General features: G+C 52.1%; 1 protein-coding gene across 1 annotated transcript in view; it reads right to left on the reverse strand.

The window, feature by feature from the left end:
* Window positions 1-289: 289 nt before the first annotated feature.
* The window catches only part of LOC104082845 (disheveled-associated activator of morphogenesis 1-like), a gene marked incomplete at its 5' end in the record, with an annotated part of 23,428 nt that continues 1,242 nt past the window's right edge, over window positions 290-22,475 (reverse strand). The window contains 11 exon segments of the mRNA XM_009586102.1: window positions 290-499; window positions 945-1,115; window positions 3,653-3,784; window positions 4,410-4,470; window positions 6,606-6,713; window positions 7,465-7,633; window positions 7,855-7,943; window positions 9,650-9,756; window positions 11,134-11,218; window positions 16,709-16,812; window positions 18,192-18,229. Coding sequence (XP_009584397.1) covers window positions 290-499; window positions 945-1,115; window positions 3,653-3,784; window positions 4,410-4,470; window positions 6,606-6,713; window positions 7,465-7,633; window positions 7,855-7,943; window positions 9,650-9,756; window positions 11,134-11,218; window positions 16,709-16,812; window positions 18,192-18,229 — 1,274 coding nt within the window.

Genomic DNA, 22,475 nt, shown 5'->3' on the forward strand with positions numbered 1-22,475 from the left:
GCGGACGCGGCATTGTGCTTGTGCATGGGGAGAACTACTTTTCAGAGTGGGTCGGAGGGGAGGAGGCAGCGCTGGCACCCATCAAGGTGGGCTGCCCACGCACCTCCATCCGCGCCCCCGACCCGACTATATACACAGTATATACACACACACACTCGCCCGCAGGGAGAAAGAGCGTGCCACTGTTTCGCTTTGAATCGCAAGGCAGTATAATGGGAATGAAAAAAAAACTCTAGCCACTTCAAAAAGACTAACCCGCGTTTTTTTCTTGGGTTTTGTTGTTTGTTTTTCAGAAGTTGAGCTTGGTGACAGGCCTCTCGCGGCCGCTGTCGGCCAGCTGGTTGGCGATGCGCTTGCGGTTGCGCTTCAGTTTGGAGAGGTCCTTGTCGAAGACTTCGCCTGAGCGCAGGGCCGAGACGAGGTCGTCGAACTCGCCGCCTTCCTCCCCGCTCTCCTTCGCCTTCCTTGCCTTGCGCTCCCGCTCCCGCTGCTCCTTCAGCTACGTGCCATGGCGGGGGGGGAGAAGAGACGTCTCACTCTCATGCAGGTGGTTGTGGGGGTGCCCAACACACGTGTGGTGACCCCAAACTCATGAAACAAGAGCTGTTTCCCACCCCAGTGCTTAGCACGTGAGAGCTGGTCAGGGTTATTGATACAACCCATGGGCTGAGGTCCACAACCCCATGGCTGCTGCTGGTGGGTCACAGCAGCCCACAGGCAGCACCAGCTCTGCTGCACGTTTTAGCTCCAAGATCTCACCAACCCAAGGTCATTAGTTAATTAAGCAACCAACAGTGAAAAGCCAGTGGGTCTAAGAGCACAGAAGCTCTTTGCCCAGTCTTCAGTGCTCCCCATGCCACCATGGCCACCATGGGGACAGCACGGCACGGTTGCCATCCCTGGGTGCCCTGAGGGTGCTGCCGGACTCGCCGGTGCCTGCTCACCTGTGCCTCCATGCGTGCCCGGCGCTCCTCCTCCTCCTTCCTCCTCCTCATGTTCTCGTTCTCCTGCTTGGCCTCAGTCACGGCTTGAAGGAACTGGTCGAAGATGCCGAAGAACTCGTCGGGCTGCATTTTGTCCATGTCTTCTCCAAAGTGCTTCACAGCCTTGGAAAACTGGGAGAGAGAAGACAGGGGTCCGTCAGTCTCGGAGATACTCACCGCACCAGCGAGACCCTCCATGGGAAGCCTTCGACCTGATGGAGCAGAGAGAAAGACTTCCAGAGGCCACGGCAGAGAGCAGGGCTTTGCTTCATCGAGCCTTGAGTTAAACATGAAATAAATCATCTGATGTTTTACCTGGTGCCTTGTAAGAGCCAACCTGGATCGCTCCCGAGCCCCCTCTCCCCTTCTCGCCTCTGGCTCTGCCGAGCCTTCCCCCGCCCCAGCTCGACTTTATTGACTAAGCAGCAGTAAAAACAAGGAAGCAAAATATTGTGGGACCGAAGACCGAAGACATAAAACTAATAGTAAACACGGCAGGGGAAGGGAAACTCGCACTTTTAAGTTTTTCTTTGAAGTATTTTTGGGGTATTATTTATCATTTCCACATGCTTTGCTATTGAAACCAAATGTGTTGGTGAAACTTCTAAAAGACATTTCTGCCTGCGCTCAGGCACAGCCCTGGGTAGGGAAATAGGGAGTTTTCCGGCCTTTCGTGCTGTTTGCACACCATTAATGTAAGGGAGTCGAATGAGGCCATAGGAAAGGTCAGGATGGGACATCTACGATCTGCCAATACGTCCCGGTCCCCAAGGAGCCCGTGAGTTGTCCTTGGGGCTGACATCCTTTGTTCTCACTCCCAGCTTGAGGGAGACTCTTTGTGCACAGAAAGTTTGTTAAAATTGTGATGGCGCGTTCTGGAGATAAGCACGCTCAAAGGAAAAGAAAACCAAAATCAAAGCATAAACAGATTTATTAGTTGCTTTGATTTTGCTGGGTAGACCGAGAGAAACATTTTTAAAGCCTGCCTATATGATTTAGCTTTATTTGCGGGGGTGCCCCAGGCTCTTCTGAAGACATTTAGGGCATTTTTATTTCTTTGTTTACTTAAGAGACTTAGCACTTCAGTATGCAGAGAGGAATCAGAGAGGTGCCACTATATAAGTCAAAATAATTGAGGTTATTCCTGTTGATTTTCATGAAGATATTAAATTCTCTGCCATGTTACAGGAGATTCTGAGGGGGGGGGGAAAGGCTGAAAATATTATCCTCGCAGTATATAAAGTTTATAAACCAATGATGTTTCTGCTTTCCTAAGAGAAAGCAGTAACACAATTTGAATCTGGACATGTGTTTAAAAAGCAAAGAGCTGGTGCACTTCACACGGCCCATTCTATCCAATAACCATGGGAACAGCTGTGCATTGCTTCAGAGTGGACTTCGATGGGCAATGGGGACCATGACCAGACCTTGTCCTCCACATCCAGCCAAGTCAGCAGAAGACGATACAGTTTGCAGAGCATTTGTTACCATCCCCACAGTCCTAACTCACTCCAAGTAAGATCTGCCAGGTTACCATCAACAGTTTAAAAGGGTGGCCTGGGTTAGCCAAGGCCTCAGGAAGGCAATGGTCAATCATAATGCCCAAGCACAGGTGGATGGTCTGAAGGACAGTGCCAACTGGACATTGGTACAACCAGGGAAAAGGAGGTAGTGACACTTGGTAACTTGTCTTTGGAGAGGTAGCTCATGCAGTGGGACAACGATGGGACCTCTAAAATGGCCTGTGCTGGACCATCTCCCTGCCACTTCAATCAAGATGAAGGCTGGGCCAGGGAGGAGACACTGGAGCACTGTTCTTGGAGGAAATGGAGACCAGCTGTGTGCCCCTTTGCTGAAAGCGGGGAAGAAAAAGGTGCTTGTTGACAGATGTCAACCAACAGCCACCCCTTTGCTGTCATTTAAACCAGCCTGGTAGGGAGAAAAGGACAACACAGCAGGAGGTCATTGCACGTGGCTGCAAAGCACTCACCAAGGCATTACTCTGGGGAAGGTGAACCTTTTAAGTAGCTTCTCTAACCAGGTCTTGCACTTCCAGAAGATAGACAGGTATCTCACAGCTTTCTACAGCACATCTTGCATCCCAGAACTGGTCTGTTGGCCTGACCTGCGATCCCCTGGCATGCTGGGTTGTGGGGCAGGAAAAAGACCCTGGGGACAGACAGGGATGTGCCCACCCACCCGCTCCAAACAAACCATGAGCAGCCCAGCACCTTTCTCATGTCAGGGTCTCAGCAGGAGACTCACATGATTTCATGGGGGAGGTATCTGAGATCATAGAATCATAGAATCATAGAATAGTTTGGGTTGGAAAGGACCTTTAAAGGTCATCTAGTCCAACCCCCCTGGAATGAGCAGGGACATCTTAGGATAGAATAGAATAGTTTGGGTGGGAAGGGACCTTTAAAGATCATTTACTCCAACCCCCCTGCGGTGGGCAGGGACATCCTCAACTAAATCAGGTTGCTCAGAGCCCCGTCCAATCTGACCTTGAATGTTTCCAGGGATGGGGCACCTACCACCTCTCTGGGCAACCTGGAAAGATGTTAACACACAGCAGGTGCTCTGGGAAGGCCAGGACCATCCTTCCCCTGTTGGCTGGAGGAAAGGCTGAAACACTACCCAGATCTCAAGGACGCTGGTGACCTTACCAGCTCTTTTGCCTCCATCAGAAGATCTTCGACATCCGAGAAGCTGAAGCTGGCTAATGTGATGAACTGGCTGACGACAGACACAAACTTGTCACCTGTTTGCTGAACCTGAGACTTCTGGAAGTCCAGCTCCTTTGGGGAAAAAAAACGTAAATCTGGTCAGGCCCTGGCTGATGAGGGACACAAATACCATCGGCCTCCGGTAGTGCCGTTGGGTGTGCGCCTGCATCAGTGCCACAGGTACTGGCTGCACCGCCACCGCTGCTCCCTCCTGCCATGCGTGAGACCATGGATTACCCCATTTTACAATATCATGCCTGCAGTCAAATCCTGCTGGAGAGATCGTGGAAGCAGCATAATTTAGCAAGACAGCGAGTCCTTTGGGATACCTCCACCATTTCATCACCACTCCAGCTGGGCTGCAGAAGCGCTCCTCAGCCCAAGCCCCAGCCCTCTGCGGTTTTACAGCCAAAGAGAGATCCCTCGGCACATCACAGGTCCTCCACGGGCATCATCGTTAAACTTACTCAGCCTCCCTTGGCGTATTAGATACAAATGATGCACGTGCCTAACCACATATGGTAACTTCAGTGCCAAAACAGCCCTAAGAGGACAGGCGCACGTGCAGGGCAGGAAGGAAAGACAAACAGATCTCCAGGATGTGAGATAAAAGCAGCTTCACTGGGAGCTCCCTGGCCTGCCTCCCTAAGGAGGATGCGACGGTGCTCGGACTATATTTGATTTAAATAATACTTACAGTCTCCACTGCTCTCAGGCCGCTCCTCAGAGTGTTTATTTCTTTCTCCAGCTCAGTCATGCTGTTGGAAATGGCAGGATGTTAATTTTCAGCCTTCCCCAGCAAATTCTACAGCTCTCCGACCAACTCGACTGTGTTTTTCCACTGAAAAGACCCCAGCACTGCACACATTGCCTCCTGTTTGCAGACCAGCATGTTTCAAGCAGCAAATTAGGCTGACAGCCTCTAAGCTAGGACAGCCACCCATCTCAAAGTGGCTGCAGTTGCTTGTTTTAAAGCAAAGCACTTTTCTGTATTTTTAATCAAGGGGACTGTGCAGGCTTGGCAAGCTCAGCAGCCTCCAGACCTCTCCAAGCAAAAGGAGAGCTCAGGAGAGGGTTTTGTTGGGCACAGACTTCTCTTCCCCTCTTGAGGGCCAGCAGAAGATAGGCTTGCTGACCCATTGCACAGCGGACAATTTTTCAGGGAACCATGGTTAGGTGAATGCCATGCAAAGCATCCTTCCGAGCAGCAAGGCTTTCATAAAGGGAGACAACCCAAATATAGAGAAATAAAAATAAATCATCACATCTGGCGCTGACTGTGTTTACACAAGGCTCAAGCCCCTGATGAGTGTCAAGTTCAAGGGCTTACGGGTTTCTACCACTACATCTGAGTAGAAGCTTTCTCACACAGACTCGATGACCATAGGCTTGACGTCTTTCCAGGGGTATCTGTCCTAGGGCTGGGGTCCCTGGAAACGCTGACGTCAGGTCATGGGGCAAGCATTCCTGGCAGGTTTAGTCTGGGAAAATGTAGTTTTGGGAGCCCTGTGCTCCAGCAGTTCATTACTAGTGGTGGGATTGACAGAGGCGGCAATTTTGCTTCACAGCTGCAGGGCTGGGGGGAATTTAGGGTTTTCCAGAGCTTTAGCAACTTTTTGGTTTCACTCTAGATTGGACCAAACCCAAATATTACATATGGTGTCCAGTTTAGAGCAAAATGATAAAGCTTAGGGGGGGGAAAAAACCTTTATGCAGGCGTTTTCTTTCCCATACGTGTATCTGTACAACAGCTGCAGATACATGAGCATGAGAAAGCAGGAGCCTGCACTGGCGAGGGAGCGTGCCCTCCTCACCCATGTCCTCAGCCGATGCCTACAAGTGCAGCAGCCACACGCTCCTCCTCGCACGCCAAGATTTGTCCTGTCACTTTGTTTAACCCCTATGGCTGACAATTATTTTACATTTTAAACGCGAGGATGCTTGCTTTGCACATTACAGATCTTCTGCGGGGAAGCCACTATTGCTACAAGAGCACTTTGAAACTTGAAAGACCCTCGAGCCGCTGTAAACTCCGTGCGTATTTGCCATCCCCTCTCTAAAAAGGTGCAGTTTCAGGCCCTTTTCATGTCCATGGCTAACACGAACGTGTGCTGATGGCAGAAACGTGTGATCTTTGATGCTCAGGTCCCCGAAGCAGCAAAGCCCGTAAGCTCCCACTGAACTTTAAAACTGAAACAGAGCCTCATTGATTTCAGAAGAACTTCAGCACATACTTGAGGGCTTTGCAGCGCAACAGCAGATTCCTCCTGCACTTAAAAATTCAGCGTGTGTTTAAGGGCTTTGCTGAACAGGGGCCTCCACCAGCAAAGAGACACTGGCAGCCTGCTCCAAACAGGTCACTGGGAGGAGGGCAGGGTTTAAAAGCTTGTTGCAAACACCAGGAGCTCCATGTTGGTGGTGAAACAAGGGCCAGGCAGGACACAGAGGCAGGTGAGCCCCTCGCACCGCTGCCTGGTCCTGCCTGCGCTGCAGGCAAAGCCTCCCCGCCACATGCAGATAAACAGCTGCCCTTTATCTGCAGCCACACCGCAACCACTTCCTCCCGGATTACTTAACGTACCATTAGAAATTAATTAAATGCTTCTGCGGTGAGATAAGAACAGGAAACGGCTGCTTCCAAGCAGCTCCCCTCCCTCGCGGTCGGAGGCTCGCAGCCCTTTGCTGCAAGGGCTGAGATTTAAAGCCACCAGGTGATGTTTGCTCCTGCCTCCCGGGCTGCTCTCAGGCCAGCGTGGCCGCGGCACAGGACCCAGCCCGGTGGCCAGGATCTGGCCGGGAGCGCGAGCACAGGAGGGCAACACAGAAAGGCAGGCTGAAGCGACGGGAGAGGTGCTCCCAGTGCTCCCTAAGCACCACTTAAATCCCCGCTTACTTGACTTTGGCTGCCTGCGGGATGTCTCGCAGCTCCTCGTGCAGGTGGAGGACTTTGGGATATTTCTTTTCAACGATAGTGATGAGATAGTGCAGAAGGGTGATGTTCCTAGGAAAGAGGAGCGTCAAGCTCAGTGTGGCAGCACTATGGAGAGCCGAGAGCTCAGCTGAAAACCCTGGTTAAATCCCAGCCCTTGTAATGAGCTATTCTGGGATTTCTGCAAGGATGCTGCTCACTGCATGACATAGGATGGGTCTGTCCCATGCACAGGCAGGGTGCAGAGCAGCCTGGTCCCTGCAAGCAAGGGCCCTCCACAGGAGGGACCCAGAGGAGGTGACCTGAGCATCACTGCTCCTGTTGTCTTTACTGATGGATGAGACCAGGCAGGTTTGAGACCTGATTCAGCTCCCCTCGCTCTGTGCACGGAGCTTGGCAGGGGAGAGCGAACCAGGCAATGGCTGTGGCAGCCTGGGGGGGCTGCAGAGGGTGTTCCTGTGGAGAGGAACCCCTGGGACCCCTCCTCCGGCGCCTGTGCCACAGCATGATGGCTCTTGGCTTCTCAAAGGGGGAAAAAGGCATCTGGAGGATGATCCTCCCAATCAGCCTTGGCTGCCATTTAGCCAGCCCAGGAAGGAAAGTCCCCATCAATCCCCATGCTGATCTGCAGCTCTGCTTCCCTTGAAGTCTGTCCTGCTCAAAAAATGGATGCTTGCATCATTGGATGCGCCAGATGGGGCAGCAGGAGGGAGGGGACCGCTCCCCTACCTACATCCCAGAGGCAACGCTAACGATCCCTCCATTCCCCCCACATCCCTGGGGCCCATGGATGCTACCGAGGATGAGGGCAGGGGCTGCTCACTTGTCAATGCTGGACTTGGTGTCCGCGATCTTGTTGAGGCTGGAGATCTTAAACCCAAAGGCGTTGCCTCTCTGGCCCTTGTTCATGTAGTTCCCGAAGGCCAGGACCACCTCCAGCAGCTGCTGGAGGCTGCTGCTCTGCAGCACCGCCTTGGAGCCAGCACGGATGGCTGAAAGCAGAGAGGTGCGGGACGTTACCCCCTGCCATGACAGCACACCGGACCCCTTTCCTTGCAGCAACCTCTTCAGTGCCCCCATGGCCAAAGAGTGGCCACCAGCTCCCTCCCTTCCTCTGCATCACTGCAACCTCCACAGAGGGATGCTCTTCCTACGAACACTGCCTGTGCCAGCACAGAGCCCCTTAGTGACCTTAGCAGGTCCGGTCACTTGCCTTCCACCTTGGGTTTGACTTCTGCAACTCTCTCTGCAAACTTCTTCTTGAAATAGAGGGACTGCAGCCTTTGCTGATAATGGTTTATCCTGGAAAAGAAAGAGGTGCAGGCTGAGCTTTGCTTGCTCCAGGCAGAGCTCAGTTGCTCTGCTGCTCACAGCTGTGCTCACAAAGCACGCTTGAGCCACGGTGATTAAAAAATAATGACGGCATTTCTCCCTGAAACTACGCTGGGATGGGAAAAAATGACAACTGAAGCTACAGCTGTCCTGGGGCGGATCCAGGGGGGCTCTTAGGCACACGTTTAAGCCTATCCTTAACTCAGCAGGTTCAACAAGTGCATTTTTACACCCTAATGCTATGAACAAACAGTTCATTTACGACCCCTCCTTAGCAAAGGTGCTGGTGAGGTCTGGGCTCCCAATGGCTTTGTGATGAGCTGTGGCTGGACACAGGCACACCAACTACCAGCACTAAGAAAGCTGGACCTTCAGATCCTCAAAATGATGGCCTAGGCTGGAAAGCCACCAACACAGCCCAATCCAGCCTTTTCCTGGGCAAGTTAGGAACGGCTCTGCTCATGTCAGTTGTATTTAGACCAAACAAGATCTCACTTGTACGCAAATGGCAGTCTGATTTGAGTCATTTGGACCAAGGACCCATGGGAGACGTGCTCACAGACAAGGCCATGGGCTAGCTGTCATTGTACTAATCAGAGGTGACAAAGACATCACAGTCAGTAACAGACCACTGGGCAAATTAAAAAGTCATGCCGGAAAGCAAGGAAAATATTTGCATTGGCACATTGTGCTTTCCAAAAGATGAAGGCACAGGAGCAACACTGGGGCAAGAGACTGTGAAGAAGAAAAGTGACCTGGGAAAGCTAATTCTGAGCATCTTCCAGCCCTGAGGGCTCAGGTCTGAACTTCACAGCTCCATCCTGCCTCTCTTTGACACTCAGCAACTACACGGTGCATCGCCCTGGTGTTCGCTGGCGCATTTCTCAGGGCGGACAAGAGCGTTTCTGTTTTTGGTCTCCCAGTACAATCTCAGATTGTAAAACTCACTGACTTTGCAAACAAGTGACTTGCTTGAAGTTCAGCTAAGAAATTCAAAGAGCTCAATACTCAGCTGGATTAAAATAAGGAGCTTCTGGATTTTAAACCAGCACCTCTAGAGGATGTGCATGCAAAAGATAAGGTTATTCATCTCTGAAGACTTCTAAGCCTTAAATGATTGTATCAGGAGCAGGAAGAAATGACATTTCCTTTCTGTCTCATATATTCTCAGGAGCCCCAGGAACTCCTGAGGTGAGGAGTGGGACTCATCTACACAGCAGGGCAAAATTCACATACATCAGTCTTGAGTATTCATTAGGATATGTTCATATGAAGGGGAAAGGAGCATTGTGTTATCATTCACAGCATGTCCCATGATGCAGATGACGCAGTCTTTCACAGAGTTGTGCCAGACTGAGGTTTTCTCTCCCAAATGAGAGGGGAAATGTGTCAGGACATCCCCTGGGAAGCCAACACCGCTCTCCAGAGGATCCATCTCCTCATCCCTCCCCCCTGCTCCATCCAGCTGCTGCTTGTCTGGGATGCACAACCCTGATTTTAGGAGCACAGCATCAGAGCGATCCTTATGGGTTGGAGCACCTTGCTTTGGCCCACTCATTTCTTGATGTGAAAAACAGTAAGCAGGGCCTATTTCCCAACCAGGCTCCATGAAACAGCCACCTTGTAACCAGCCCAGGCAGCCACTGGCCAAAACACATGTCCCCTGGGCCACCAACCTGCTCATTTCGAAAAGGAACCGGTCAGCCTTGGCCATGCGGTCCAGCTCATGTTTATGCTCTTCCAGCAGGTCAATGTCACCCTTTTCAGGAACAAACTTCAGGAGCTAAACAAGGGAAAGCACACTGGTGGACATGAGATCCATGCACAGTTTTTCAGTAGCAAAACGGTGATTTATTTGCTTGAATCACAGAATCATAGAATAGTTTGGATTGGAAGGGACCTTCAAAAGTCAACTAGTCCAACCCCCCTGCTGTGGGCAGGGACACCTGCAACTAGTTCAGGTTGCTCAGAGGCCCGTCCAACCTGACCTTGAATGTTTCCAGGGATGGGGCATCTACCACCTCTCTGGGCAACATGTGCCAGTGTTTCACCACCCTCATTGTAAAACATTCTTCCTTATGTCTATTCTAAATCTACCCTCTTTTAGTTTAAAGTCATTTCCCTTTGTCCTGTTGCAACAGGCCCTGCTAAAAAGTCTATCCCCATCTTTCTTATAGGCCCCCTGTAAGTACTGAAAGGCTGAAATAAGGTCTCCCTGGAGCCTTCTCTTCTCCAGGCTGAACAACCCCAACACTTACAGTCTTTATTCATAGCAGAGGCATTCCATCCCCCTGATCATTTTCGTGGCCCTCCTCTGGACCCACTCCAACAGGTCCATGTCTTTCTTGTGCTGAGGGCTCCAGAGCTGGACGCAGCACTGCAGGTGGGGTCTCACCAGAGCAGAGTAGAGGGGCACAATCCCCTCCTCGACTTTGCACTGGCCACTTGAATCTCCCTTTTCAGCATGTACAGACAGCGACCCCAAGGCACCTGTGAAATAAGTGTTACTGCTGTCCCTGTGACTTCCCTCCCATTACCCCACCGCATTAGCGTCTCTTGCTTCTGCCCTGCCATCACTCTGGTTTTACAACAGACGTATTACGTCTGCTCCAAGGGGGTTTCGACATCAGGTCTGCCAGAGGAGATGTCAGGACTCTCATTTGCTGCAACTCTACCTATTTGCAGACGGAAATTTTTTGCAATGAATCCTCCCACATCTCTGCTGAAAGTGCAATTACCAGCTCAGCTTTAAGGACAGGGGAATAATATGCTTCCAAGGGGATTCAGAGGGGGTGAAAAATGGGATTGCCTTTTTGAGGATTGCACAAACGCTGAACAAGCTTTCAAAAATAAACCCCCACTGAGCACGAACTTCAAGCCGCAGCCACAAAATGGGCAACTGGCCCAGCCTCAGGGTCCCAGGGCAGACCCGGGTACAGGCATGGCTCCCCCGTGCAGCCCTTGCGCCTGCCAGCACCGATGCTACGACCGAGCTGCTTTTCTGCTGCTCCAGCCCACTTGGGTGGTTTTTCAACATGCGGTTGGTAAATAATTTGGGGCCCCGAAACCCTTCTTAAAGCCGCAGTTTGGTCCCGAGCACCCTGCACAGTGTGGTCTCAGCATGAGGCAACCACGGAGGAGCATGAGACACGTTGCCCACCTGCTCCAGCATGTCTTTTGGGAGGTCCTCCTGCTCGTCCATCGTTAAAATCGCTCGTTTGATCTCCTCGTTCGAGAGTTTCAGCCTGGGAGGTGGAGGGGAAAGAGAGTTATTCCCAGCCCAGTAATCGGGCAAGGTTCAGGAGCATTTCCTTACACACCAATGCAACACGAACAGCTTAACTCCTGGCCAGCAGCAGCATCACAAATAACACTATACAGCGTGTTATGAAGAAGGACGTGTGAGAAACGTGGAAGGACTGTGCTCTGCCAAGGCACAGCGCAGAGCAGCCCTGGCCCCGCTGCGAACGGGGGATCGAACCCCACTGGCCAATTCCCTCTCCCAAGACTGCCGCAGCTGCCGTCCCCTATTTCATAGTATTTTATATAAGTATTGTAAGTAGTATATTATACATATATTAAAAATATATAACTTTTGTATGTAACTCTTGCCCGTAGCAAGGCTGATCCTGCAGTGCCAGCATCCCCGAGGGCCATGGGGCCAGTGGGGGTCACACTCCCTGTCAGCGGCACAGCCCAGCCCGGGCTGAGGAGCGCAGCTCAGCACTGCTCCTGAACCCATTGCCACAACCCCTAAGGAAAATTTGGCCAATTTCTGCTGCTTTTCTTGGATTTGAATGTTGCCTCCCTCACCTCGCCCAGCTGCCTTTGGTTGGAGTCTCCCTCTAGGAAGAAAGAGAAAGAAATACAAAATTTGTGGAAACGGATGCTCAGCATCCGAGGAAACCCATCAGGTTTTTTTTTGGAGGAGAGGGTTCAATGTGCTTCGAAATGTAACAGGTTGGAAACCAGCCCCCCCCTCCACCTTTTTCTTCCTCTACTTCACAAAACAGGAATTGAAGATGTAGCCTCAAATTGGAGATTTTTAAAACCACAGACCATTGTATCACAGCAAGCAACAACAGGCTGGTCTTCTCCCCGCAGCCTGCACCGAGCTGAGGCAACAGATAGATAGAAAGACGCCCTCAGCTCTTCTTGGGCTAGAGCAGCCATTAATTACAGTTTAATAAGTCTGCAGCACTCCCCGTGACCGCTCCCTACAAGGACTTTGACTGCAAAACCACACATATTTTTCTTCACGTTTTTGCATTGTATAGATAAAATAATCTAAATGCAAAAGAGGGAAAGCCCAGAAAATCCTGCAACTCCATTTGCCAACATCCTATCCCTTGCCCAGCTTCAGTGATTGTCGTGGGAGCTGTCCTTGGACTAGGAGGGTACTTAGCAACAACTGAAAACATCAGTGTGTTATCAACATTCTCCTCATACTAAATCCAAAACACAGCACTAGCAAGAAATTTAACCCTATCCCAGCCGAAACCAGGACAGTGATGGTTAAAGCCATTGCAATAGATACAGTTTAAAAAAACAAATCCCCTGTACTTGCATGCAGGGAAAAGCCGCACAGTTGAAAAGACCCGTTCATGGGCTTTGAGAAAACCCATTGCCCCAGTCTCGGCGATCAGCACTGCCAAGGGATGCTGAAACACTGGATGTGGCTCAAAGGAATGAGCTGAAACCAGAAACACACGCTACGGCGGGATGTGAGACCTTGGAAGTCAACCTGATCAGCTGATCAAAAAGGAGATCGGGAGCTGACTTGATCACTCTAAGTAATTAAAAAAGGAGGGTATTTTTCATGCCAGCATCTCTTCAGGAGCAGACTGAGACCATGGAGCTGGCTTTTGGAAGACGAAGCTAAAGCAGAAAAGGTGGTGGTCTCTAAGACCAGGGTAGCAAGGGCTTCGTTTAGGTTGAGCTCTTTTGCTCAAGACCTGAAGTGAAGGACTAGTTTTATCAAGGTAGGTGGATCTTACAGACTTGGCAAGTAAATATTTGTTCCTTATCAGCCCATGTTTCTCATCCTGTACCCGGTCCTCTCTCACCTCCTGCTTGAGGGAGCCCCCCAGGAGAGGGTTTGTCAGACGAGGAGTGAGTTAAAATCTCACCTCTGCCAGGGGAGGAAGCTCAAAGGTTGCGCTGAGCAGCGGCCAGGACAATTGCTAGGATCGCTGTACAAGGAGCAAACCCAGGATCCGTGGAAAATGTCCCCTCTGCTGCTTGCAGTGATGAGCAGCCACATCCTGGGGACACCCTACCTGTCCCCTGTGAGGCCAGGATGGACACGACCCGAGGTGGGATATGAAGCTGCAGGAGGACTCCTTTTACACCCAAGCAGCGACACGAGAGCTGACACCTCCAACAAATGTCACACCGGTCCCCACCCCAGTGAAAAGCAGACACCGGCTGGGTTTGGACATGTGGGGGGATCCCTGGGAGGCAAAAATGCTCCTGGGAGAAGGGGGTGGGTAGGCAGCTACCCCTTATCCAAAGCGAATACCTAAAGCACACACTTCTACCACGATCGTCTCCAGGAGGGTGGTGAAAGATGAGGGTGACTTTTGTAAGCCCTGCTCAGTGAAAGCAAAGTCAACAATAAAATATATTTAAAAAGAAAGAGGTTGAAAAAACTTTTCTCAGGAATCATGGTAACCCAGTGCCAAGAACAAGAGCCTGCCTCGGCATCGGCAGAGAGCAAGCGCGGCGCGCCAGAAGAAAACAGCTTCTCAGACAATTTGATGGGAAAGGGGCCAGTGAAAGCTAGAAGCTTATCTATAACCACAATAATTATCATTGTTGGCAGCAGCTGTCGAACGCGAGCCGTCTGAGAGGAACGGGGTCACAGGACTTGCTGTCACAGGGATTTAAAGCCAGCAGCCCGCCGATGCAAAGTGACAGCTCGCCAGTCTGACAAGCGCGAGGCTATTTTGCATGGCTTTTGTAGAATCCCGCGGAGGGCGTAATAAGTGTGAAGGGGAAAAACGAAATCCGCCGGGAAAGGGACGCGCCCTCTTGAAAAGCCACATTCATTTGAGAAAAATGCTCCACGCCGCCTCGCCAGAGAGAGAAATCAAACGAGCCATTCACTGCCAGCACAGGCAGAAAACGATGGAGCAAGGGCTTGATTTGCATCTTGCAGAGCACAGTACTAAAAACACACGCACGTACACAGGGAGCAAAAGCAAGGAAACGGTGGGTTCATGGAGGAAGACTCGATAATGCACTGACATCGTCAAAGCATTCTCCAAAAAAAGAAGAGAAAAAAGCAAGTGTTAAAAATATTCTTGTGCAGCATTACAAGTCGAAGGAAAATCCAGTGATCTCACTGCGCAGTAATTTCTCCCAAAGCAAGGGAAACAGGCAAAAAAATAAATCTACAGAGAGAGATAAAGTATCTCACTGGCCGTAATCTTTCCACGCTGCAAGCCAGACAATGCCTGGTGAGCTTACAAACGTCTGGGCTAAATCAGGGGCCAAGCTTGCAGGTCCTTTCGCATGTGAAAGTCTGCTCATCCCCATGGTGGCCGCGCGAGCGAGGCAGGAGAGCAGCAGCCCGGCTGCACCGAGCCACCCTGCGAGACCAGTCCCTTTGCAACACTGGGACCAGGGACCCACTGCTCTGCCCGGCTTAGGAATGAGCAGTTGGGGTGGGCAGAGACGAAAGGGTTTGCCCAAGGTCACACAGAGTCTGCTGGAGATGCAGGGGCTGGACCTGAGCCCACCAGCAGGATGCTTGGGCTTCATCCTGACACTGCCCTTCCTTTTAGCCGCTTGGTATCAAGAGTAAACCACCCATAGGGATTTTGAGGAGAGAAACTCGATTGTGGTCCCTTGTAGAAATGGGGAAAGGAGCAGATTTGGCTGCTGCTGCAGTGCTAGAGAAATGCCCTGCCCGGCTGGCCCCTCCACCTGTGCATCCCTGGGAGCACCATGGGACGAACCCCAAAGCACCTCCAAAGCAGTGGCCGGCACAAGCCACTGCTTCCCCAGAGCCACTCATCCCTGCAGGGCCCCGATGCTGCGGGACGTGCCTGGGAAAAGCCGTATGACAGTCCTGGGGACCACCCTGCAGGGCAGGTCTGATCCTGCTTCTCCCCTAGGAAACGACCAGAGGGGAGGGCAGACAGGCAGCAGCCTCCATCGTGCCCTTTTTGTGGGATTAATTACTGGCGACTCGTTTCCAGCCATCACTTTCTTGGAAGAGAAAGGTTTGCTGGTGAGATGAAATTAAGACCTTTACTCAGTAAGACACGCAAGATGCCTTTGAAGTTAAGTGCTTGGGTAGCTCTCCTTCCAACCGAAGGGGCTATTTGTGTGCTTAACTTTCAACTATACACTTAAACCTCTGGCTGAATTACACCTAAATCCACTCTGACTACGCTCAGCCTAAGTACGCTGGGGAGCAGCCCAGCCAGTGCCCCGAATCCCATTGCTTTACTTGCTAATAGCTGGCTGCCATAGACATACTCATTTGTCTGCTGCTTTAAACTCTGCTTTCATCATCATCCTTTTTATTTGGACTGCTAGGAAGTACGAAAATCCCCAGAAGCAACCAGAGCAGAGACAGCCATAAACATGGCAATTTTACCACCGAACGCTGCGGCACACGGCTCACTGCACTCATCGCTCCCGCTGCCCACGGGGCTGCGGACCATCGCCGGGAGAGCTTGAAGAAGCACCAGGGACTGCGAATTACCCACCCAGAGGGGTTTTTTTGCAGACATCAGCCTCTGCATGCTTTCTAGGGAAGGAAACCAGCCGGGCTGCCCAGGTGAGGCACCGGCTCCGCCGACCCACGATCCGGGAAAACACAGAATTTGGGTGCTGCGGCTGCAAGCCCAACCTGCCAGCGATGCTGCTCCATCGTGGCTGGCCCCGGGTGGCACAAAAGCTTCTGCGCTTCCAGGCAGCAGAGTGAATATTTCTGAATGGATCTGTATTTTACTGCTGTTGGGATTTTTTTTTTCTGGGTGAGTCAGAAACAAGTGGCATTTTCTGCTGCTGTTTGATTATTTTTTTCAAGTAGCTACGCTGATGGTTCATCCTTTCAGACCACCGCAGGCTGGCTTCTCCTTTGTCAGGAGTCGGTCCTATTGGCGTAGTTTATCTTGCCAAAAAAGGCCCTTTTTATCCTTTTGGCAGCAATCTGGGGATTGGATTAAATTACTGGTAGCAATGCTGAGCCTGGCGAGGGGCGCATGGGAGGCTGTCATCCCAGCGGGGTTGGGCAGCTGGAAAAGGGGGACGTCTCCTTCCCAAAATCCAGATGTGGCACACGACACCCACGCGGGCAGCCAGGATCTGGCTGAACTACGCTGCTGCTCCCCGCACCCTGCAGATACCCAGCACTTTCCCCAGCCTAACAGAGACCCCCTTCAACCACCACCAAAGAGCAAACAAAACCCGGGCTGAGGAAGATAAGAGCTGAAATCAACCCCCCTGCCGTCCCCTGTAAAGGCTCACCGGCTACCCCAGCCCCTCTGGGGCTTTCCAGGGACACCAAATTGCCACGTACCCGGTTAATCGCATCTTCCCCCCGCGCCACCCCGCCATGAACGGTGTAAGGCTATAGTTGGGTTCAGGTGTCGCTGGCTCTCCTCCCGCGCTGGCTCCTGTCATTAAACGCCCCCCCGGGATGAGGAGCACCCCCCCAGCCCAGGGCAGGGTATCAGCATCCCCCTGCTCCCTGGAGGGCGAGAAGGCATTAACCGTACCTGGAGAGGAGGATGTTGCAATTCTGAGCTCTCCGGCCGTCTATGACCGAAAGCTCCTTGACTTTATGCCGGGAACTCAAAGTGTCATCGATAGCATCTTCCTTCTACAAAAAAACAGGGGAAAAAAAAAAGCCTGGAGAAAAACTGTGGAGAAGCAAAGACATTTAGTACTCTCAGCACATAGCAGCGTGATACACAGCGGACCCCCATTAATCAGGAGCGTCACCACGGGTTACCGGTAAAACCCATCGCCTGTAACTGAAACACAGTAAGTTGTTTCATAAACCAGAGCTGGCTTTGAAGCCACTGGTTAGAAATGTAAATATTTTCTCAGACAGGGAAGATTTAAGAATCTGCAAACACACAGGCGCTGCTTAAAAAATAAAACCAGGCTTTCTTAGCATACATATTTGTGATACTTCATTAAATCCTCGCATGAAATATTTTATTATGGGCTGCTGTGCACACTCAGCATCACTCTTGTTCTTCACCCCCACTCCAGACATCTGCAGTTGCCCTTCACGCATCAGTCGTCCCGAGCAAGCTAACCAATACAAGCTACCAGACTTGCAAACGCAACCTGCAGCATTTGCTGCTCTTTTAGGGAAATTCTCCCCAAATAAGGGATTTGAAAGCAGGAGTTGGTGTGGCATAAGCACCTACATCTCCTAAGCAGCTTAAATATGTTACCTTCAAATGAGTAACAATATACCAAACTGCGGTTGCGGGCGAATGGCCAGATCTACATAACAAGAAGCTTGCAGGGTTGCCGAAGGGGTTCATGTTGCCCCCAGTTTTAATTTACCACACCACATGTTTTAGTAAGGTTAATCAGTTAAAAGCCAGCTATTCAATCCTTCTGGAAGGAACACAACCTGGAGCTGCAAGGTCCCACGCGCTACAGATCCCCACTAAACGTCTATGAGCATAGAGTTGGCACACAGCCACTGCACGGGTTGAGAGTGCACACAGAAGTTCCCATTTTTTACTCTTTTTCTTGTTTGAATGAGACAAAAACCAGCTGCCGGGACGGGTGGCGTAGAGCGAAGGCAGTGGTGGGTGAATGAAGGTGAGCCCCAAGTCACCTACCACCAGCTGCCCCTCCCATGTGCCTTGCCTGCTCTGACTGTGATGAAACGGAGGACTTCAACCCATAGGTATGAGTTTATTTATTTCCATCTTTTGAAAAGCGAAAATGCTCAAGGGTAGGAGCTTCTCTGTGTTAAGCTGCATCTGAAAATTAAACCCCTGGACTCAGACGTTGGCTTTGAGTCTGGTCAGAGAGCAGAGAGGGCAGCTTCGTATTTACCAGCCTCCCCAGCATCAGCTCTCAAGTTGCTTCTCCTGGTGACCTTTGATTTAACCCCCATTTTGCCGCACGTTAACCCCCCGCAGCACCGCACACGTCCCCCGTGTCCCCAGCCCCGCGCTCGCCCTGCCCTCGCCGCTCGCAGGCGCTGGGCTCCTGTGGATGCTCGCTTACCTGTCTGGAGTTACCGTTCACAAAGAAGTCCTATGGCCATAGCAGAAGCATGGAAAAAGGCAGTAAAAACACATGCAGTTCAGTGATCTCAGCGAAACCAAAAGGAATGGAAGCACAGTCAAGGGGAGGGTGCAACCCGGGGGGCTCGGCAGCACGGGGAGGCACTTGGGGTCTGCCAGCGCCGAAATAGGGGGGATGCACATGAAAATGTGGTGAGGATTAAAGGATATGCAGAAGGGGAGGGCTGATGAGAGAGGGAGAGGTGGCTCCATGAATGGATCAGGCCAAGGTGCTGATGTGCAAAGGGAGGAGGGGACATGGGACGAGGTGAGAGGATGCTGGCCAAGCCCTGCCACCGCTCTGCAAGACAGTCAGCAAGTGCTGGCCCAAAGGCACAGCACCGCTCAGCCCGCTGTGCCGGGGAAGAAAATTGCTAGTTTTCGCGAATCCGAAAGACTGAAATGCCAACGCAACTGCCAGGAAAAACAGGGCTTTCAAGTGGAAATAACGAGAGGCTCATCCCGGAGCGAATCTGGCCGCAGCAAAACTTTACCATTTGCCATGGCAACACGCTTCCCCTTGATTTTTCCACCGACAGGGACAACCCCCTTCTCCAGGGCTTGGCAGCCTGGCCAAATGCCACCCCGACACCCCCCCGGTGCCACGCTCCTCTGAAGACCTGGTTGTCCTGCCAGGCTCACCCCACCAGACTGGAAGCACGCGTGGCAAAGCCGGCACCACACACGCGCACACACACACACGAGGGTTTCCCCTCCTCATTCCCTGGGCTGCATCTTTTTATTTTTTTTTGTGCTTGGCTCAAGAGACCATCCAGCAGCTCCATGATGGAGAGGGAGGTTTCAAAGGTGCATAAATGGTTTAATTTTTTTTTTAGTAAAAAGAGAAGGCAGGCAGTGAGCAGAGGAGGTAGGTGGGTCCAAACGCAGTTGGTTTACAAGGGCGCTTCCCTCAAGCCCCTCTGTGCCAAGGCAGCCAACGGCCCATGTGCCTCGTTTGAGCTGGTCATCTCCAAACAAAGCCCATCACTGCTGCCTTTTTAAAGGAAACCTTTTTAGGCAGGTTTTCCCCTGACTGGCTGCCGAGGCTGAATCAGCCCAGAACCCACACGCGGCTCTGGGCAGGAGGATGGGAAAGGGCTCCGTTAGATGCCACGCGGGGCTGGGGGACCAGCACCCACCGGTGGCTGAGCTGTGCCTATTGCAAGCCCCGTGGCTAAAACCCAACGTGTCAAGGCTTTCCTTGAGCCCATAGAAATGCTGCGGCCATGAAGCAGAACAAGACATGCCAGGAGGCAAAGAAAAGGAGCGACCAACCCTTTCTTTGGCAGAGGGATGGGCACCCATGGGGTGCAGTGTGGGCATCCCGGCGCAATGCTGCACCGAGCGGTTCCCTGAGGCAGCATTGCACCCATCTGCGTAGAAACATGTGTTGAAGAGCCGCCATGACCCTCCGTGGGAGCAGAGCTTCAGCAATGCCGCCACACTGGGGGCTTTGCAAGGCAAGGGGGACTTGCAGACCCTGAATAAGGACACCCAAGCTGCCACTGCTGTACTTCAGGGAGGTTAGATGAAAAACTGTACAATTTAGCTGGACGTGAGGCTGTTGCAAAGGCAGAATTAACTCCGTGGATCAGTCAAGGTTGTAAAGGATCGGTGTTTCATAAAGCAACCTCTTCCCAGCAGGCTCCTTCGTGGGACAGGCACAAAGCACACTCACAAGCAGCAATGAGTATCTTCTTGTTCATTTAACTAGTCCTTAATTAGGAAGCCCTCCTTTCATCCCGATGCTCAGACATGCCCCACTCTGCTCAGACTTGCCCCACGCTGCTGGAGAGAAGGATGTGGTGGTCCTCCTGCAGTCTCCTGCTCCAGGAGAGGGAGGGCTCCCCATGCATTAAGGTAGAGAAAAGGCTTATTACAAAAAACCTCCCTCTCTGCTTCAAACCAGCCTCATCTCTGCCCCTTTCCCTCGCATGAACCGCGATCAGCCTCTGCTGCAGGATGGTGGTGTAAGAAGGAGTAGCTTTAAATCTGCTGTCACCGTCCCCACAAACGTTCCCCAGCCCTGTTGCCCCCGGCCCCTGTGCAGGTCACTCTCGCTTGCACAGAGGAGCTGGAGGCTTTTCTTCTTTCATCCTTTTTTGGGAGATGAACTCTTTCTCAGCTCACTGCTAAGCCCCTGCTTCAACAACACGTATTTTTTCCACTTGGCCCTGGCTCTTTTACATCACTCACCACTGCAGGACTTGCCAGGACTGCCCTGGCTGTGTCACTGCCACTTATCAGCATCACTCCCAGCCTCTTCCCCTTGCAGGCTCTCAAAACATCTCCGATGGAGGTGTAGACCCCTGCGTAGCACACCTAAGCCCCGATGGCCCTAGATTTGCTTTTCTTCATCACTGCATGCACGTCCTTAAGCAGCTACCCCCAGTCCTGCTGGATCATCACGCCACAGCCTGAAACGCAGAGCTCCTGCAGGTTTTTCTGTTATATCTAGCAAGATTGGTAAAAGCTGGTATCACACACAGCTGTGGGGCTGAGCCCTCTGCCGGGAACGGGGACATCTACAGAGCTTTGGCAGGAAGGGGAGGGGAGGATACAGGCTCTCCTGACAGCCCGGGGCAGGGATGCTCCCAGGCTGAGCCCCAAGAAGCCCAGAGGGCTCCTGTCCTCCCCACGTGGAAAGGGCCTTTCCCGAGAGCTGCAGAGCTCACTTTATAGCCTGCATTTACATCCCAGCCTGTGACGTGGGAAAACTATTTAAAGAGATGCTTAAAATTAAGTACATCATTAAGTCTCGGGTCTGTGCACTACTTAGGGATTCCCAGGCACTACGGCAATAAAAATAGCCAAGTTCCACCAACAGCAGACCCACAACAGCTACTCGTGGGGGGTCTGAGAGCTCCCTGCACCACGCACACCTCTGCATGCTTCCCCCGAACCCTGGTGGGACATCGGCCGCAGCGATGTACCACCCGGCCATGCGATTTCGGAGCCCCGGTTTGCTCGGGGCACGGGCGGGGAGGCAGGCAGCCCCCAATGTCCCACACTGTGTCTGAGGACAAGTGAGAGGTGCGATCACCAAGGAAGTGATTTTTGGCCAAGGGCTCAAAACGGGGAGCAGGGAGGAGAAATCCCTGCTCCTCCACTGCTTGCTCAGAACAGAAACCAGCTTTTGCTAGAGCTCAAGAACGCTGCAAATTATCAAGGCATTAGTTCATTCTCCTTCCCTGCAGGGACAGGCCATTTGCATGGAGCTCCCCCAGTCCCACGCTGTATGTGAAGTGCCCCGTGGTGTGTGTGTTACCTGCAGGAGCGCGTCTAACCCCGCGTGCTGGTGCGTGCACGGCAGCTGTCTGTGGAGCCATGCTGCTAGCAATGTTGGGGCACACAGCCAGGCACCCCCTCCCCACGCTGGGACTGCAAGTGGGGGCACTCTGGGGACTCGCAGGTGAGCAATCACATGCCCTCAGGTCCAGGGGGATGTATCCCATCACTCGACCTACACAAAATGGTGCTACCACGAAGCCTGGGTGAGCCACAAGGAACTTGTGCATCATGCTCCCAAGGGTGGCTCCAGACCCAGCAGCATCTCACAGGTGGGATTTCACCTCCTCTTTCCCAATCTCCCTTCCAGACACTCTCGCAGCATCTTCTGCCAGTCCCACCCCAGTCCCTGGCTCCCACGTTCAGCTCCCTTTTGGTCCTCATCCCACCTGGGGTGAAAGCTCGTGTCACAGCTCTCCTTGCAGCATCTCCCCCTTCTTGCTGGCCCTGAACCTAACCAGCCGCTTCACCCAGCAGGACCTCGGCCAAGCCAAATTATTTTTAAATTCCTGCCTGGCAATAATCTGCAGCACACCAGGTGATTCACGGACTCGGGCAGGCAAGCCAGAGGGCAAACCGTCCCACTGACACACCAGGTTTCTATTCTTGCTTCCCTTCCATTTTCATCTCATCTTCTGATGTGCCATTCAGTAGGCATAAGTCAAGCTCCAAAAACGCTGGGGAAAAGAGCCAGCACCGTGGTCACCTATTCCTGAAACACACTGGGGCAGCACGTACCTCTGGTTGGTTACCCTTGATATTTACTCTGCTCTAATCCACCCTGATCTTTCCCTCAATTAGCCTCCGGAAAAGATTAAACTCTCACGTTGCCTAAGGAGCTTATGTGTCGGGTCCACTCCTCCCCAGCACCATCCCTCGCCTGAGCCTGGCAAGAGTGGACAAGCTGTTCTCTCCTCCCAGCAATGCAGCCAGATGT

Source organism: Fulmarus glacialis, unplaced genomic scaffold, assembly GCF_000690835.1.
Source record: "Fulmarus glacialis isolate BGI_N327 unplaced genomic scaffold, ASM69083v1 scaffold23889, whole genome shotgun sequence".
Classification (NCBI taxonomy): domain Eukaryota; kingdom Metazoa; phylum Chordata; class Aves; order Procellariiformes; family Procellariidae; genus Fulmarus; species Fulmarus glacialis.